Source organism: Alligator mississippiensis, chromosome 3, assembly GCF_030867095.1.
Source record: "Alligator mississippiensis isolate rAllMis1 chromosome 3, rAllMis1, whole genome shotgun sequence".
NCBI classification, from domain to species: Eukaryota; Metazoa; Chordata; order Crocodylia; family Alligatoridae; genus Alligator; species Alligator mississippiensis.
The window spans coordinates 303313746-303332490 of NC_081826.1; the positions used below are offsets into that span (position 1 = coordinate 303313746).

The 18745-nt window shown below is 65.9% G+C and overlaps 2 protein-coding genes across 5 annotated transcripts in view; one reads left to right on the forward strand and one right to left on the reverse strand.

Annotated features, from left to right (window-relative positions):
- Nucleotides 1–4262, reverse strand: CREB3 (cAMP responsive element binding protein 3). The gene is made up of 10 exons (XM_059725432.1): nucleotides 4181–4262; nucleotides 3682–3858; nucleotides 3336–3582; nucleotides 3081–3190; nucleotides 2835–2912; nucleotides 2229–2335; nucleotides 1669–1737; nucleotides 1380–1464; nucleotides 1148–1229; nucleotides 1–1001 (listed from the first exon to the last, which is right to left on the reverse strand). Exons 2-10 carry the CDS (start codon nucleotides 3856–3858, stop codon nucleotides 616–618), a joined length of 1341 nt encoding a protein of 446 aa, XP_059581415.1. The 5' UTR covers nucleotides 4181–4262; the 3' UTR covers nucleotides 1–615.
- A 154-nt stretch (nucleotides 4263–4416) lies between these two features.
- TLN1 (talin 1) overlaps nucleotides 4417–18745 on the forward strand; it is a 49338-nt gene continuing 35009 nt past the window's right edge. For 2 of the 4 annotated variants that reach the window (XM_059725428.1, XM_059725431.1), the window contains exon 1: nucleotides 4981–5048. The gene's annotated coding sequence lies outside the window, so the exon portion shown is untranslated. Of the gene's footprint in view, nucleotides 4505–4980; nucleotides 5049–17855; nucleotides 17876–18745 lie in introns of those variants that run through there. The other 2 variants (XM_059725429.1, XM_059725430.1) reach the window with 2 other exon arrangements.

Genomic DNA, 18745 nt, shown 5'->3' on the forward strand with positions numbered 1-18745 from the left:
TACAGGGGGGTATCGCTTTATTGGTGCTTCATTGCAATTGGAGGGGGGGGTCCCTGCAGGCCTGGCATGGCCAGCCCCCATGGGTCATCAACACAGCTATGTACAAGCAGGAAAGGCCATGGCTTTGGAGCTCTGGGTCTGCCTAGCCTGAGGCACAGCCTCTCCTGTGCCCCAGGGTCCCCATAGTGGCCCTGGCACCTGGCCCAGCAGGAGCCAGGCAGCACCTGGGAGTAGCAGGCACAGCACCATGCAGGGCCCTCCCAACCCAGGCACGGTGCCCAGGCCAAAGGGGTGGGGTGTGGTGGAAACAGGGCTGTCCTGGGGCCCAGTTAAGAGAAGAGAGCCTGGTGCCAGCCCAGGCACCAGGCTCCAACTCCAAAGGGCCAGGGGAACCTGCTGCCGGTGCCCGTTCCCCCCCAGGCAGCTGCAGCTCAGCACATTGTGGGGGTCTCCCTGACCCCGGGGGCCACGGACCTCCCCGCTCAGCTCTGCCCCACTGCCCAAAGAGGCCCTGGCCCCCACAGTCCAAGTCTGGCCGACACTGCTGGAGAAGGTGCAGCGGGGCACCCAGCGCTGCAGTGAAGAAGGCTGCGCTGGGCGGGCCTGACTGGGCGCTCACATCTCGTCCGCGTGGTGCTGCTGGATGATGACGCTGGTGCTGCGCTCCACCCACTCCTGCTTCTTGGCCTCCCAGGATACCGGAACTGTGGAGGGCAGGGAGCTCCGCCCTGAGGGCTCCTGTGGGGGATGTCCGGCCTGCTGGGAGCCCTGCACGGAGGCGCTGGGCGCAGGTGGATCAGAGGACGAGTTGCTACTGATGGCAGAGTGGGACTCTGCCTTGGACAGACTGTGGCTGCCCTCTTGCGAGCGGTTGAGGCTGTCCTGCAGACCTGGCTCTGGCTCCGGGGCCAGCCCCTTGGGCATGCTCTCCTCCTGCCCATCGGGTGCCACTGCCCACGCGTCCCCCATGCTCGGGAACTCGCGGATCTGCCGGGACAGCACTGCAAGAGAGGAGCGCATGACTCTCATGCCTGGTGGGGCAGACGAGCCCAAGGAGGAGCCAAGTGCCTTGCCCAGCTCTGAGAGGAAGCACAGACTGCCAGGCCGGATCCCACCTCTTCCACCCGCCCTGCAGTCGACCACTCACCTCCACGCAGCTCCTGCTGCCGCCCCCCTGCTCCGAAGAAGAGGCTGGGCGTGAGGATGAGGCAGAAGGACAGGAACATGACCTGCAGAGAAAGTGAGCCGTCAGCTTTGGCCCAAGGCTGGGGACCGAACGCTGCTGGGAGCCCTGCGCCCCTGCAGGAGAGAGTGTGTGGGCTGGCAGAGGCTCCCGCGGCACAGGGGACAGGCCCTGGCCTGGCTGTTGGGCCACTCACCGCGATACAGGTACTGGCTGTGGTAGTCTTGGTTGAGGACTGTCGCACCAGGGCCTGGAGCTTCCGCAGCTGCTCCAGCAACGACCTGCAGCAGAGCAGGAAACGGGGTGAGCACAGCCGCAGCCCCGGGCCAGGCCAGCCTCCTCCCATCCCCCCTGGTCCCGTAGTTCCAGCGTGCCTGGCAAACAGGCTCGGACTGTTCTGCACCAGTCGCTGGTGCTGCCCTGCAGGGGCTCAGGACCACAGAGGGCCCCGCTGCCCTTGCCAGGTGCTCACGTTGGGGACTCACATGTTCTGCTTCTGCAGCAGCTGCACCTTCTTCTGCAGCTCGTGGTTCTGCACCGTGCAGGCTACCACCCTTCCGGCAGGCAGGGGACACAAGACAGCACATCAGCCAGACCAGACTTGGGGGCTCAGCTCAGCGCCTGGGGGCTGACGGCGCAGGGCAGGAGGGCCCGGCTCCTTGCACATGACTCGGCCCTCCTAGCACTGGGCTCCCAAGGTCTTACGGGGGCAGGGCCCTTGTGCTAGGCACCTGGGAGGAGCCCCCAGCTGACGAGGCAGGGCAGGGCTCCATGGGACGTGAGCAGAAGAGGCGGAGGCTCCCAGAGGAAGAGGGCCTGGCTCTCCACAGCAGGGGCTGGGCCCTCAGCCACAGGAGCAAGAGCTCCAGCTGCCCCGCAGGGGCAGCATGGCAGCTGGGCGAGGCTGTGGGGCTAACAGGACCTCCTATGGAACTGCTCCCCGTGCCCCAGGTCATGGATACAGCCCCTACTACAGGCGCTGTGGCAGGGGGACATGCCCACATCACTGATGCGTGGCTCCCTCCGCCCACGCCGGGCTTGGTACCTGCTCTCCAGCCCATCCACATAGATCTTTTTGCGCCGGCGGCTGTCCTGGGCCGACTGCTTGTTCCGGATCTTGCGACGCACCCTCTTCAGCAGCCGCTCCTCAGCCTGCAACAGTCACTGCTGTCACTGGCCGTGCCCCCGGCACCAAGGCAGGCAGCGAGGCTGGACCCTGGGCCGTGCAGCCACTAGCCCGCGGCCAGCAGGTACCTTGCACAGGCAGGGAGGCGGACAGGGCAGAGCCGCTAGCCCTGGCCCCCGGGACAAGGCTGGCTGCACACAGGCCTGGCAGTTTAACGGGCCGGGCAGCTTCCATCCTTCCGCTGCCCGCTCCCTGCATGAGCGCAGCGAGGCCCCTCGTGACAAGGTGACGCCTTGGCTGCCAGGAGGGCGAGGGGCAGTGGCTGCAGGTCCAGCACAGCAGCCGGCTGGGGGCAGCCACAGGAGTGGGGCCAGCAGCAGTGGGGGCCTGGCCCCCTGCCCCTTCCAGCCACCGAGGCTGAGCCACGTGCCACGGCCCCGGGGACTGGGGCTGCTGCTCAGCACTTGTGCCCACACCTGAACCCCTGCCTGGGGAGGGGTGCGGTGCCAGCGGGCAAGGGCTCACCTTGGTGAGGGGCAGGTGGGACGGCAGTGTGACGCCATCTTTCTCCAGCAGCTGCCTCTCCTCCTCCGTCAGGTCCAGCTGGAGACGAGCAAACCCCAGGGTAAGGAAGGAAGCGCCAGGCGGGGCGGGCGCCGGGAACCAGGACTGTCCCCGCGCAGGAGCCTCCGCTAGTCCGCGGTACCCGACAGGCCTCCCCGCGGGCACCTGCCGGCCCGTCTGCAGGACTCCTGGGAGCAGGGGCTGTACCTGCGTGGGGGTCCCAGGCACGACGTCCTCCACGGCCACGGCCACGGGGAAGCTCAAGCTCTGCTCGCTGCCCGAGGTCTCCTCCGCGCTCTCCAGCCCGGCCCACGCGTCTGGGAGAGGAGGGAAGGGGTCAGACGACCCCCGCCCCACGGAGCCGCAGCCTCCCCCACCAGCTCCTGGGCCCGGGGGCTCGGGGCAGCCCCGGCCGCAGCCTCCTGCCCCTCGCGGCTCGGCGCGGGGCCGGCCCGTGCGCACCCAGGTCGATGAAGACGTCGCCGTCGGCGGGTCCCGCGGGCGCATGCTGCAGCCACAGCCCGTCCCGCAGCAGGGAGTAGTTGTGCTCGAACTGGACGCTGTCGGGGCCGGGGGGGCTGCCGGGGGACGCGGCCCGGCTGTCGGGGCTGTGCGGGGGCTGCTGCGCGGGGGCCGAGCAGCCCGGGCCCTCCGCGAAGGGGCTCAGCAGGGCGCTGAGGAAAGCGTCCACGTCCTCGTCTCCCGGGAGCTGCAGACCCCAGCGTCAGCGTGGCGGGCGGGCGGGGTAGGGGTAGGGGTAGGGGTAGGGGTAGGGGCCGCCCCGCCCCGCCCCGGGGCCCAGCCTCACCTCGGGCTCCAGCAGGCCCCAGGCGCCGGGGTCGGCCGGCAGCTCCGCGCCCTCCGCCAGCAGAAAGTCCAGCAGGTCCCGGTCCGCGTCCGCGACCCCGACCCCGTCCCCGACCCCGACCCCGTCCGCCAGCGCCAGCGGCGCCCGCTCCGCCGCCGCCGCCACCGACACCGACATCTGCGCGCGCACCCGTCAGCGGGGCCGGCCACGTCCGGGGGGGGAGGGGGGGCGGGGCCGGCCCGAGGGGGAGGGGGGGACCTGGCCCGGGCGGGGGGGGCCCAAGGGGGAGGGAGAGGGGCCCAGCCACGGAAGGAGGGGGGCCCGAGCGGGGCGGGCCCGGGGGGGGGGGTCCCGGGCGGGGCGGGGCGGGGCGGGACCTGGCGCTGCCGCCTGCCCGCGGCCCGGACGCCGGGGATCCTGTCTGGGGGGGGCACCTGGGTCCCCGCCCGGGGGGTGCACGCGCCTGGGCTCCCGGCCCCGCCCGCCCGCCCGCCGGTACCTCCGCCGACCCCGGCTCCGCAGCTGCCGCCGCCTCCTTCCAACACACCAGGAATGACGTCAGCGCCCGCGGCTCCCAGCACCCACCGCGCGGCCCCACGAGGGGCCGGAGCCGCCTCGAGCCTCCATTGGCCGCGGCGCTGCCCGCACCCAAGATGGCGCCCGATTGGCCTCACCCCGCCCGGCGCCCTCACTGCGCCGGCACCATCGAGCGCAGGGCCCAGAGTGGCCGTGGGGCGGGAAGCTGAGAGTGCCGCTCTGTACCTGCCCTGTGCTGCTCCCAGCCCCGCGTCCGCCCCGCAGCGCCGCGCAGCCCGCGGGCCAGGTACGGGGGGGGGAGGGGGCAGATGTGCGTGCCCGCGGAGCGGGGGGGCAGATGTGTGTGCTTAGATGCGTGTCCCCAGATGTGGGCGGCCAGAGCGCGCGCCGCAGGGGTCTCCTGCTTAGGCGGGCGCCCGGGGTGGGCGTGCGGAGGGGTGCCCCTAAGAGGTGTGCGCGGCAGGGCGCCCCGCGATGTGCGGGGCGGGGGGCGCTGGGCGTGCGGGCCCCCAGGCCCGGGCCGCCCCGCGCTGCGCAGCCCTCCCTGGGGTCCCCGTGCGCGGCGCCCGGCTGTGCCGGTGCCCTGCCCGGCCCTGCCCGGCCCCTTGCCGTGCCGCCGTGTCAGCCGGGCCGGGCCGGGGCGGGGTGGGGCCCGCTGCCTCTTGGCAGGAAGCGCAGCTCGCGGCCGCCTGCGGCTCCTGCTCGCTCCGCGCCCGCCCGCCCGCCGCTTCCTTCCTCCGCCCCGCGCGCAGGCCCTGGTGGCGCCCGCCCGCCCGCCCGCCCGCCCGCCGGCTCCGGCTCCGGGCCCGGGGCACGGTTTTGTGCGACAGGTTTGTGTGCGGGGCGGGGCGGGGCGGTGGCAGCAGATGCAGGCCGGCCCGGGCGGGAGGACACGGCGGAGCCCAGGCCTGGTGCGGTGCGGTGCGGGTGGGGGGAGGCGGCGCGCGCGGGAGCCCCGGGCCGGGCCCCAGGGCGGGTGCGGGAGGGGCCGCACTTGGTGCTGGATCCCGCAGCTGCCGTTGGGGGGCGGCGGGGGGGCAGGAAGCCGTGCCAACGCCCGTCCCGGGTGTGAGGCATCCTGACTCGCGGCTGAGCCATGGTTTGGCGGCGCCGCGGGGGGCCTGCTGCCCCCTCCCCCGCGGGGCGCGTGTAAGGAGCGTGGCGCACGTGGGCCGGGGCCGGGGGTGTTGCGGTGCTCGGCTGGGCCGCCCTGGCGTTGTTGGCACCTGGGGCTTTGCCCCCTGCTCTGCCCCCTTCCCTGAGACGAGACGGCCTGTCTGGGCCGTGGCTGGGGGCGGGGGTCCCTGCCGTGGAGCCCAGCTGGCTGTGGCCCGGGGGGCCGAGCCGTGCAGTGTCTGGCTTAGCGGGTGATGAATGGACGTGGCCGCGGGGCCTGGCAGCGCGGAGCTGGGCGCTTTCCATTTTTAGTCAGTTGTGTCCTGCAGCTCTTGCTGCAGGGTTCCTGGCTCCCGCCCGCTCCCTGTGCCAGCCCCAGGTCCGCAGCGCTGTGCTGTGTAAGGCTTCCCGGTCCCATGCAGCTGCTGGGCTGTGAAACCACCAGCGTTTCCTGGTCCCTGCCCCAGGGAAGGGATCTCCTCGCTGCGGGAGGTCTGCTGCTTGCCCTCCTGGCATCCTCCCGGCTCTGTGGCCCTGACCTGATGAGACCTGATGACTCTTCGCCTTCACGCCTTCCCCTGAGCTCTGTTGCCTCGTGGGGCTGGGGGTCCTGGCAGTACCTGTCCTGGGGGTGCCTCTCCCCTGCCCCAGTTGCGGGTTCACCCCATGCCCACATTTCCTGAGAGCTGGAGTGTTTCTTTGAAGGCAGCTGCCGGGCTGTCCCCAGCACGTGCTGGGGCCCGGGGACTTCTGAAGGGGATAGGTCGCAGGGGCTGCCTGTCTGTGGGCAGAGGGGGAAGCTGCCTGGGAGGGAGGTGGGCCTGTGCTCCAGGCTGAAGGACAGGCAGATGCGTTGGTCTGTGGGCAGCGGCTTCGGGCCCCGACATGCCCTGCAGAGCGTGGCGGGGCCTTTATCTCGAAGCCCTTCCTGTGACAGCGAGGCGCCAGGTGAGGCGATTGATAGCTTCTCTCAGATGAAGGGCTGGGGGTGCATTTCCACGTGAGGGGTCTGGACAGGTATGTGAGCCTGTTTCTGACTGCTCCTGCCTGGAGAACGGCTGGCCGGACTCAAGGCAGCAGGTTTGCTCACGGTTGCTCCTCTGTATGGGGGCACGGTCAGGTGGGCCAGCCGCCGTCGCCTTGACTAGAGCCACGTCCCGGCTGCGCCCCTCTAGGCACAAGACCCTCTCTTGTATGTTGGCACGGCTGCCCCGCTCCGCTGCGGCTGGGCTTTCGGAGGGGCGCCATCCGCCAGTCCCTTGGCATGCTGTTTGGCTCTTGTTGGCGCTGGCGCCTGTGCAGACATGAGCTGTATCTCCATGGGCAGGAGAGCACGTGGGACTGCTTTGAGCTCTGCGGGGCAGCGCGGGGGCAACGGTGCTGTGCCACCAGAGCTTTGCCTTGCAGGGCTACAGGGCAACTGAGGCAACTGCTGTGGAGCCATCAGCAGTCCTGTCAGCTGAGGCAAGTGCTGCCCCTGCATGAGTGCTGAGCCCGCCTGTGCCCCCCAGCGGGGGTGAGGTTGCGCTCCCCTTCGCCACGTGTCAGGTAGAGTAGCGCCTGAAGTGTCATGCTGCGCATCGTGATGTCTGCCTCGGGCTTGCTGTCCTGCTGCTTGTGCAGGGCAGGAGGCAATGCCATCGCACCAGCTTGGCAGCGTCGGATGCCTCCTGCCCCTCGTGCCCAGCTTTCAGGCCCTCCAGCAGAGGCTGGGGTTGCTTTCGCTTGCCCACGCTTCGTGATGGGGCCTTGGTGGTCCTGGCCTGGAGTTAATTTTAATCTTCTCCTCTACAACGGGGCTTGGCACAAAGTGACCTGGTGCCTCCAAGTGAAGGCTGTGAGGACTGTGTGGCTGAAGAAAATTGTGCAAGGCAAGGGCCTGGAAGCAGGGAGCATTGGCCCTCATGGGCAGGGGCTTTCCCGCTGGCCTGGGGAGGGCAGCTTGGCTCAGGTACATGGGGCAAATCCCATGGGGAGGAGACGGTGTCACCAGTGATCCTGTCCCAGGTGGGGAGACTCCGTTCTGTTAGTGACGGTGGCGCCTGGTAGGGTCCAGACTGGCTGCCTCAGGCACACATGCTGGTCTCCAGCTGGGGAGTGGTGCCGCTGCGGACCGCATTTGACCAGAGCAGGAGGGGCTGCTGTCCTGCAAAGCCCTGGGCCTCCCGGCGGATGGGCAGTAAGCCTGACCCTGTGGGCAGCTTTTGCTCTTGGTTGGGCTGGGGTTGGGTTTCCTGCGCTCAGTGCTGATGAAGTGGCCTGTGTGGGACTGGAGGCTGCTCCGTGCTGGTCCTGGCAAGGCTGTGGCCTGCCGGGGCTGCCTGGGTCACGTGCTGCTGAGCTCCCTCCCCAGGTCAGAAATGCTACCCTGGGAAACAGGAAGGAGCGAGTCCCGTGTTGGAAGCAGCTCCGTGTCTCGTGCCTGGGGTCCGGGGACAGCTCGGCCAGAGACCTCTGTGGTCTCGGTGCCCCACTACGTGCTCGGGAGCCGGCCAGCGCAGAGGGGCAAGGAGGAGGTGAGGGGCCAGGACTGCCATGCCTGCAGGGAGCCTCGTCAGGCCAGACCACCCCAGTAGCCATCTGAGCCCCTGGTGCTTGCCCCTTTTGGGGTCTGACACACCATGCCATATGAGCCATTTGTAGCTGCCAACTCGGCAGGAGGGACGTTCCCAGCCAGTGCCCTGACGCCATGAGAGGTATTAATAACCACTTGTCGTGGTGAGCCAGTTCCAACCTGGCCAAGTTCCCACTGGGTCTCAGTGGGAGCCGAAGCCAGCGTGCTGCACCCGACTCATACCTGGTGCATCGGCACATCCCCTGGGAGGGAAGGGCGGGCTCCAGGACGCTGGCGGGTGCTGCGCCCAGCATTGATTGGAGTGACTTGCCCGGAGCCGCAGTGGGGAGCCATGTCAGGGTAGGGCCCAGGCCGGCAGGCTCTTCCTCCAAGGTCTGCACTGCTGCACGTCCATCCCCTCCCTCCCCCAGCCCCGCTGGGGGCACGTCTAGGGCAGGGTTGGCCTGGGAGCAGTCACTGGCCAAGGAGATACAAACATGCAGGGCAGCTCTGCAGCACCAGTGCGTGTGCCTGGGCACCGTTCCAGAGCAGAGCCCTCACTCCCATCCTCCCTGGTCCTGCTGCTGAGCTGCCCCCAGAGGCTTTGGGTACCAGTGGAAGCTACTGCTGATGGGGCTGGGCTGGTGTGGGTGTTGGAGCGCTAATCCCCAGACAACAGGCCGATTGTGCCCAGAGGAGAGGGCATGGGGTGGAGCACATAACTTCAGTGCCTCCCCAGTGCTGGCGTGCCTGGCCGTCCTGGGGGAGGGGAGACCATGGGACAGCAAGGGGACGCAGGCCGAAAGGGGAAGTGCCATGCTGCTGCTGCGAGGAGGAAGGGCCCGCGACTGCAGACTGCACTGTGCTGCTCTGCTGTCGCGGGCACGTGGGGTGGGGGCGCTCCTGGGGTGTCGGGGCAGCGCCCCTGCCTGCCGCAGGCAGCCTGTGCTGTGGGGAGCCCGGCAGGTCCCGCCACGCGCTCGGGGTGGGTCGTGCTTGCAGAAGGGAAGGCTGAGACTGCTCCTCCTGTTGCCGCTCTCAGATCTCCTGCCCCTGCGTCGCTGTGCCCCGGCTGGAGCGCGGGTGAGGCCCTGCCGTGGCTGGCGGCTGCCCGACGACCGCTGCGGCAGGCCGGGCCTTGGCCCGTGGATGTGCCGGCAGGATGTCGGGATGCCTGGGCCATGGCTTCATCCCGCTGCTAATTCCATATTTGGTAGCAGCCACTGTTTACTCCCTTCTCTCGCTCCTGTGCTCCTTGGGGGGAGGGGACATGTTTTCGGAGTCTTGAACATGGTGGCTGGAATCTGCTGGTTTCCTGATAAAGGGTCTGGGAGGGCGAGACGGACTCGGAGAGGGCTGTGGCACCGTGCAGCACAGAGGGACGGGGTCCTGCCTGTGGGACAGCTTTGCCCCTGCCCCTGGTGTAACCAAGGTCTCATTTTGCTGCCCCCCCCCCCCCCCATGTGAGCCTGTCCACTGTGGGGGGAGCAGGGTGGCCCCCAGGGCCGAGGCTCACCATGTTCCCTTCCAGGTCAGGGGTCACGCGTGGCAGGGCCTGCAGCCCAAGCCTCTGGGCAGGATGTGGCTCAGCGTGCGGTGCTGCTGGTGCCCCGGGGCAGTCCTGACCTGCCCCATGCTGTCGCAGCCCTTGTCTGAAACCGGAGCCAGCCGGCCGGCCTTTTCCCCCCAGCAGCAGCGCGGGGGGTGCTGCTCCTTGGCCCTGGCAGTCCCCAGCCCTCCACATTGAAGTGGAAGCAGTAGCCAGCTGCCCGGTGCACTGCTGAAGGGGAAACCTCCAAGGCTGTCGCTTCCCTGCATCTGGCAGCCCCGTGGCTTCCACAGGCCTCCCGAGGAGCAGGAGGAAGTGCAGACTTCCGCGTTTTCGAGACCTTGGGTGGCTGGAGCCCAGAGCGGCCATGAGCCGTGTGAGCACAGCCATGCGCGGCTCTTGCACTGCCAGGGTAAGACAAGATGGGAAGCAGAACTAGGCGGGTCCCTGATGGACAAGAAACGCGGAGCTCAGCGGTGGGGACGACTGCTGTGGTCACCTGCGAGGGACGGCATGGGTTCTCACTCCCTTGGCATCCAACCACTGGCTTTTGGAGCGGGCTTTAGGCCCGCGGTTCTCTGCCTTCCTAGGCTTGGAGCTCCCTAGGAAATGCCAGCTCTGCTTTTCCTTCATTTCTCGACCACAGAAAAACCCCAGTGGGTCAGAGGATTCCTGTTTGAGCTCTTTGCACCTGGCCATCCGAGTAGTGTCTGGCACCCTTGAGAGGCTCTCAAGGCACCTCGGGATGCTGCATCTCCCTGGGTGAGGACCATGGCTGTTGGCCAAACAGTTGTCAGGCTCAATGCAGGGGCCTGGCTGAGAACAAGCAGCCCGTGACGTTCAGGAGGCTGGACTAGTGACATAATGGCTCCTTCGGGCCTTAGGTCTGTATGCGGTTGCAGGGACTTGAGGCAGCAGCTCCTGGCATCAGCAGAGGGCTGAGCTGGGCACTTTGCTGGGCACTTGTGGATGAGAGGGAAGGGGAGCAGCCGTGTGCTGCGTAGTCGGCGCACGGCCTGTGCAGTCACTGTTGCTGTCAGAGGCACAGGCTTCCTGGGGAATAGCTCCGGCCTGTTGCCAGCCCTGCCCATCTGCCGTGCTGGTCTTGCAGTGTGACGCTGCAGTCGCTCTGCATGCCCTGGTCCCAAAACATGGCATAGGCGCAGCGCTGGGCTCCCAGGTCTGAGATGCCCCGGTGCCGCCCTCCCAGTTGCAAGGCTGTTTTTGCCATCCAGCTCCTGGCGGCAGCTGCTTCCATGACACCTCAAGCCCTCCGGCCCCCGAGGCTCGCCTCAGCCTTGGGAGCCCTGCGCTGCCCCTCACCAGGGCTTCGCGCCAGCCATCCAGCCTGCTCACTTCTGCTGCTCGCTTCTCATTTTGGTCCCGTTAGTCCAGTGTCCCGGGCTTCTGTGCTCTGGTCCCTCTGCTTGGGGATGGGCAGCGCTGCTGGGGGCTCCACACCCGGGGAGAGGGGTGGGAAGCTGCCTCCCTGGAGCAGCCCGTCATTATCTGTCTCCCTGTCGTCTCTGGTTCCAACCACAAATAACGCCGGAGCAGCGGCTGGAATGCGAGCCCGTCAGCACAGGACAGGCGCCCTGCCCCCTCGCCGGACCGGGCCAGGCGGGAGGTGTCTGCAGGACGCGGGGGCTGGCGCTGTGGCTGCGGAGCGGCTCTGAGGTGCTCCTCGAGGGTCTGAGTACACTCGGGAGCAACAGCCGGAGGGGTGGGATGTGGAGCTGCTGCTCATGCTGCGCTAGTGCCAGGCGTGTGGATGAGCAGCTCGGGATGGTGGTGGCAGGGGTTGAGCTGTCCCACTCCCCAAATCCTCCTCCTGTCCATTTGTTCCCTGTGGGACTGTTAATGCAGCTTCTGCACCCACCAGCTACGATCGGCGGTTGGCCGGGCAGCTTGCCCCATGGGCCTAGCAAGGCCATCCTTGCCCGAAGGCCTAGCCCAGTCTGTTGAAACCCAAAGACAGGGCATGACAGGCAGTGACCTCAGGGTCTGTGTCCTTTCGGCGCAGGCTGCAGTCCACGTGCTGCTGCAGGGCTCAGGCGTGGACTGTCCTGGCTTCATTCGCACCTGGCTGGGATCGCATGACCCCAGGGCTGGTGACCCTTTTCTTGCCTGCCAGGGGCAGGGGTCGGACTAGATGGCCTGCTGAGGTCCCTTCCGACTCTATGAATCTATGAAAGGCAGCACAAGAGATGATCCTGCCTGGGACAGCCCCCAGGGCTTTGTCTCCTCTTCCAAGTCCCAGCCTAGTGGCTCATCCATCCTGTGGCCCTCTGGGCCTCGGGAGGAGGCATCTGCATCAGCTCCTCGCCACAGCCTGCAGAAGGGCTGATGTGGGAGGCTGCATCGGGCACAGTGCACGCGTCGACACCAGGTAACTGGCAGAGCCAGCTTTAGCCAGCCGTAGCCATACGCGCGTGACTGGGCTCAAGGTGAGGGCAACTGGATGAGGTTTTGGGGCCTGCGCACCTCCCTCTGGGAGCTGTGGATGCAATGCCTTTGCCAGGGTGCGTGCGGGTCTCTGCTAATGGTGGGTGCCATGACTCCACTCGCGGTGCCGAGCTGGTTGCTGCCTGTAGCCATGTGCAGGTAGGAGAGCTGCTTGCAACGAGCGTGCTACCCCTGCGCCCCGTCCTCACCCCGCTGAAGCTGGGAGGACTGTTGCAGGGCCGCGTCTTGCCCGAGTCGGTCGGGGTTTGTTTCCGGCTGCCTGGAACATTGCCCTCCTCCAGAGTTGTTTATGCTCTAAGGATGAAGGAAAATGGGTATTTAATAAACCTTTGTGGGAGGGGCGTGGGGCAGTTGGACAAACACTGTAGGCATGCTGTATTCCCTTTCCCCCAGAGCCGTCCCAGCCCTCATGCTCTAGAGAGGAATTAGAGCATTCCTGTCTGGTCGCGTGGCTGTCAGCTTGTGCCCTGGAGCCCTGGGGGCTCTAGATGCCTTTCTTCCACATTGGGAAGCAGGCTCTGGACAGCCATGGGTAGAAGGCAGGAAACAGGTGGGTGGTAACACAGCGCGGCTTGATCTCTCAGGGCACGTGTGACCATTCCCCAGCCCCTCACCTTTGCTATTAGTGACGGTCACTGGATCTGAGCTGTCTTCTGGCCCCCCAGGCATGTCTGAGCTGTAGTAAAAACAAGGACGTTCCCAGACCAAAGGTTTGTAACCGGACCAAATTGCCTGCGATTGGGAAGCGCTGCTATGCCCCATCGTTGTTACAACCTGCCCTGTGTCAAGCAAGAGAAGGCTGTCCTCTGTCTTCCCCCAGTGACCTCCCTGCTGTTGCCTGACCTCTGCCATGGAGCTGGCAGTACCCTGCCCTCTGCCATCCTGCCCACTCTTCTTGGGGTCCTGCAGGGCTAAGGTGGCAGGTAGAAGATGCCTGCACCATCCCCAGAGGCCTCCTGGAAGGAAATGCAAGTGTATCCCCTCTGCAGCGCTGTCCTCTGCCATGGAGCTGCCTCCGCCCCAGCTTCCCTTGCCAGGTAACTGCTGGGAAGGTGAGTGCAAGCAGCTGGCTGCTGGGGGCAGCTTGGGGAGGGGACAGAGACTTCCCACCTGCAACTCTGACCTGCACCCAGGCCCCTGCCGTGAGCTATCTGTCTGTGCCTGTCAACAAACTATCATCGACTGACTTCTTTTTTGGGGCACCCACCTTGTTACTAAGGATGGTGCAGATCTGCTAGGCAGAGGCAGAGCTCTGAATCCAGCTGTTCTGTCTGTCTTTGTCACATTCCTACAATTTCCTGCCCGTGCGGTGCTATCAGCTGCGACCTGGGTTGCTGCACAGCAGACTCGGGGAAGAATTTCTGGGGCTTGCATTTTAATAGAGGCTCAAAAGAGCTAGGAGCAATTTTTTATTAGATCAGGTCAAATTTCCGGAAGACCTTGCTGGCAGGGTCATGAACTTGTACACTGTCGGGTCCCATGGAAACCTCTTCCTGTTGCAGGTTTCGTGCTACACTAGAGCTGCAGACGTGAAGGGACTCCTCCGCACTGTGGTTAGAGCTCTCCGTGCACAGGGTGCAGACAGTGGCTCACTGGGCATGGGGCTCTGTTCCCCTATTCTGCTCTACACTTCTAGCCTGACTCCCTGTGGGGTCGGGCCTGTGCAGCCCCAAATGTCTGGGTTGGGGCAGGTGGGTTGCTTGAAGCAGACGTCCTGCTGGGTTGCAAGCACTGGTGGTTTTGCTGCCCCTCTGAACAGGTGGCTCCAGCGGCGGTAGCTGACCATCAGTCTCACGTGCCTGGTCTCCAGCAGCTTCCTGCATCGCTTGGTGGCTGCGTCCCCAGGGCTGTGTTCTGCTTTCACTTTTTGAGCAAGCAGCGAGCAGCTCCTGGTCACACCTGCGTGCGGTCTAGCTGCCTCTCGAGCATGCAGCTTGTAGCTGTGTACAGGAAGGCACTTCTTCCTCCAAGCGCACTGCTGCAACATCTCGCGCTCCACCAGCCATGTCGAGCAAAAGTCACCGCCGACACTTCTTGTTCTCGACTCGCTGTCCTGTTGCTGGCTGCGTGGCAGGGGCCCGTCGGGAGGGCGCACTGATCTTGCCTTTTCTTTGCATCTGATGCTGAAGAGGTGCTTTCTGCTTTCCCTGCACATTCCCCTGGCCCACCTCTGTCTGCACCTTCAGTTGATTTTATGGTTCATAAAAAGAGCTAGTTGGTGGTTGAGCAAAGGCAGTTCTTGAAGGTCAAAGAGCTTCAGCAGGCTCTGGCTTTCTGCCCTCCTGCTCTGTGGTCCCTGGTCCTGCACCCTTGGCGTAGGAGTCCCTGCTCCCTCCTGGACCCAAGTCCTATCCAGGCTGCCTGGACTCTACCACACTTCCTTGCTGCTGCAGCTGCCCCAGGCATCGGGGATTGCAGCCCAGGCTTGGGCCAGCACCAGGCTTCCTGCCTCCAGGGTCCGAGGCAGCTTCACCCCAGGCAGGCAGGGATTGGGTGCGTGGGGCTGCAGCCACTGGGCTTCTCACTAGACCTGGGGTCTGCGTGGAAGCGTCTTTCCCGTGGCAGCAGTGGGTATTCTTGGCAGGGGAGCCCCCAGGGCTGGCTCGAGACATTGCTGGACCATCCTCACCCTGCACTGCCAGGTTCCTGCTGCTGCTGGTGCTTTGCCCGGCTCCTTCCGGTCTCTGACCTCAGCTAAACCACGTCCTCCGGCCACCTCTCAGCCTGACCCCGATGGCAGCACAGGGGCTCGCCTTAGCTGGCTCTGGCACTAGCCAGGGGTGTCAGCAGGTCTCTGGGGTCTGCCTCGTGACCAGCAGGCCCAGGGTGCACCTGTAACATGGTGTCCTGGGCGTCCCGGCCCCCACCTGACATGCCCAGGTGGCTTGGCCTGCATGGGAATCCCGGAGGACCTTTCTGCCTTGCTTCAGGCACTGTGCATCAGGGCAGCCCCGCAGTTTCCATACCGTGAATCCCCAAGCCAGTGGGGCACATGGCAGGCATTTGCAGCCTCCTCGGCTGTGGGCTGCTGCGTGCACGTCTGGGCCCCCATGGATTGGGGCAGGCACAGCGCGTTGGGGAGGGGCGCATGCACGTCTCCTCACGCCGGCGTTGCTCTGGCAGCGGCATTGCGGGCCCGGCTCCCTGGAGCCCAGCACGCTGCGTGGTGGCCCCACCCCACCCCAGGCTGGGCGCTGCATGGCTCAGGAATGCAGCGCTGGAATGCGTCCGTGTGGGATGGTGGGAGGGGCGCACGCTCGGCTCCAGCCTGAACAGCTGCAGGGCCTGTTCTCAGCCCCGGGGTCCCAGTGGGGCCAGAGCGGGGAGGCCTGTACCCCTGATAGTGCCCGAGCCTGGTGGGATCTTGTCCCTTGCACCGTCCTTGTCACTCATAGACTCTATGAGCAGGGTCTGAGCCCTGCTCCCCTCCCCTTCCCATGGCCCCCAGGCTCAGGCCTGCTCCTGACCTTGCCGCCCAGCCTGGGTACCTCCCAGCCTGGACTCGGATTCAGATCATACTCGCCCCACCGCTAGTGGCTTGAGCTCTGCAGTCTTTTTGATTCATAGATGCTCAGGTCGGAAGGGACCTCAACAGGTCATCGAGTCCGACCCCCTGCATAGGCAGGAAGAAGCGCAGGGGTCAGATGACCCCAGCCAGATGCCTATCCAGCTTTCTCTTAAAGACCCCCAAGGAGGGGAGAATACCACCTCCCTTGGAAGCCCGTTCCAAATTCTGGCCACCCTTACTGTGAAGAAGTTTTTCCTGATATCTAGCTTAAATCTGCTCTCTGTCAGTTTGTGACCATTGTTCCTTGTTTCCCAAGACGTGCCCTGGTGAACAGAACATCTCCGATCCCTTGCTGCATCCCCCTAATGAATCTGGAGATGGCCACGAGATCACCTCTCAGCCTTCTCCTGCGGAGGCTGAAGAGGTCCAGGTCCCTCCGTCTCTCCTCATAAGGCTTGTCCTGTAAGCCCCTAACCATACGAGTGGCCTCCTCTAGACCCTCTCGAGTCTATCAAGATCATTCGTGAAGTATGGTGCCCAAAACTGGGAGCCTCCAGGCCTCGGGCTTTGCTGAGGGCTCAGTTTCTTTTTCCAGACTCATCCCTCATGGGGTCAAGTCCCTGGCCAGACATTACTGAACCCCAGCCCAGCTTGGAGGGCCAGGGAAGATCCCCATGCCCACCTTTTGGGAAGGGCGAGGCACAGGAGGCTGGGGCCAGGCTGGAGGCTGTGGGGATTTGGGTGCCCAGTGAGTTCTCTTGCGCTCTGGTCGGTCACGCTTCTGCTCAGACACAGCTGCGTCCTCGGGAGCAGGGAACGGGTGAAATGCCGCCGCCCCCCCCCTTGTGCAGCTTGTCCAGGCCCCAGCGCCTCTGCCCCGTGCGTGCACAGTCTCACAGCTCTGCTCCCTGCCCTGGGCCAGCCATGCCTTGCCACTGTCAGCCTGTCACCCCAGGGCCCTCTGCCCCGTCCATGGCTTTGTGGCTGTGACAGCCCTGGCCTGAAGCCATGGCTTTGTAATTAGCACTGGCAGTCCAGCTGCACCTGGAACCCTTGATCAGGGTCAGGCCTGTTGCACCTGGTACTGCACCGGAGGGCTTGGCCCCGCTCGGGGAGCTCTCAGCGGAGATGACCATAAGTGATGCGGGTAAGGGATGGGGTCCGGCCAGTGCGTGACAGGTCTCTCAGGGCGGGGGGCCCAAGGTAGGGCACTGACCTGCAGATGCAGGCACTGCTCTGCCTGGCCCGGGGCAGGCCTCTCCCCTCTGCACCTCGCTGCAGGGACGGGGACTCCCCCCATGTGCTGTCAACTGAGACCAAACCATGTACAGGCATCCCAGGGCCAGGGCAGGGGGACAGTGTCCCATCCTGGAGGGGGGTTGTTTGCAAGAGGCCCCCACTCCAGCCACTTAAGCAGCAGTGAGCCGTATCCTGCCGCCTACAAGCCTCCAGGCATTGCCCAGCCAGCGCAGCGCTGCGCCAGACGCCCGGGGCCTGCTGCCCTCAGTAGAGTGGTCGCAGCTCCCTCCCTGCCGGGTGCGTGTCCAGATCAGTGGGGCAGCCCCAGATGGGAGGCCTGAAGGGCTGGTCTGCAGCAGGAAGCGCCCTGCGGTGCTGCCTGTGCTCCAGCCCAGGGCAGTGTCTGTCCAGAGCGGTTTCCCGGCTGCCAGAGGCTCAGCAGCCATGGGCCCCAGCACGGGGGGAGCCAGGAACCAGCTTGGTGCCCTAGCAGACGGGTGCTGTGCTGAGGTGTTTTGGGAGAGTGGAGGGCTAGGCACGGTGCCCCAGGACACGGCCTGCCCGGGGGGCTGTGGGGACCGCGTGTCAACTGGCACCACCGGCACGGGTGCAGCTCATGCGGGGTGTCCGAGCGCGGGCCCCAGCCCAGTTCTGATGGGCTATGTGCTGTATTGTCATGTAGACACGTGTGTATACATTTGTGCACCTGTGCATGTGTGCTCCCCGCCTGCCCCTAACCACAGTACCAGTGCTGCCACATTCACCAGGCCTGGTGGGTCCCGGGGCAGGGCTGTGTCTGGGGCCCTGTGCTCCCTGCACAGCGCTGGGCAGCCATGCGAAATCCTAAGGGGCATGCCACGCCACACATGGGGCTCTGAGCCCTCCAGCTCTGTGTGCAACACCCTCAGCTTTTAGTAGCGCCAGCAGCTCGGGTTGGGGCGGCTGCCCGCGGGGGCAGGTGTTTGCTGCCCGCCCAGGGGCTGCAGCTCGCTGCTTCGAGCAGGGCAGCACGTCCCGTGCTCCCGTTGCAGCGTCTGGGCCAGGAGGCGCGTGCCGCCGCCCCTCCCTGCTGCGCAGCCAGAGCAGGAGCCTGGCCCTGGGCGACAGGAAATGCGGAGGGTGGGGCAGGGCGGGGCAGGGGCTGCGTAGAGCTGGGCGCGGCTGCGTGCGCTGCTCGGCGTCTGGCGTGCCGCTGAGGGCCTGAGACATCCTCTGTGCTGCCTTGGTGAGCTCCGTGCTGGCAGGGAGGGGGCATGGGCACGCAGCCCAGGGGGGGGACTCGGCACTGCTGGTGCCAGCTGTCCAGGGCTGTAGCCCAGGCCCCTGCTAGCCGGCGGGTTGCTGGTCAGGGTCCCAGCATGGGGTCTCTGGCTGCAGAGGAGGGGGTGTTTGTCCCCCTGCCCTGGACAGCTGTGCAACCCCTGAGTGTCCAGCAAGCTGGCTCGGTGCACGTCTAGCAAGTTGTGCTGCTCCTCTGAACTGCTGCCCGTGGCCATCCACACCCCTGCACTGCCTGGGCCGGCTCCCTGCCTGCAGGGAGGGTCCTGCACCACCCCAGCACAGCTGGGTCCTGCCCCCCACCCACTGTCAGGGTTTGCAGCCCTCTACCACTGTCCCACCCCCGTGCAGCTGTGCCTGTCCTTGTTCTAGTGCCCTGAGGTTGCTTCGAGTTGTGGCCACCCCTCGTTCCCCACTTCCTGGCCCAGGAGCATGTGGCTGCTCCCTCCATCACAGTCTCTTCTCCATGATCCCTCATGCCTAGGAAACATGGATGTGCCAGCACCCAGGGGGCTCCTGCATGGTGATGGCCACGGCCCAGTCCTGTCCCTTGCTCATAGGACTGAGCAGCCGGGTGTCAGCGCAGGACCCTGATGGGGTGAGGGGCCCTGCTAGCACTGCCATGAGCTCGGTTTTCCTCCTGTGGTTGCTTTGTCATGGTCTCTGGTATTTATAGCTTGTTCCGTGTCACCCTCCACTCTTATCGGCTGGGCTCACACTTCCTCCAGCCGGCGCACTCGTGGCTGGGTGACAGTGGCCATCGCTGCTCTTGCGCCGCTGGGAAGTGGTCTCGGGGTGAAAGGAAGTGGTTGGTCCT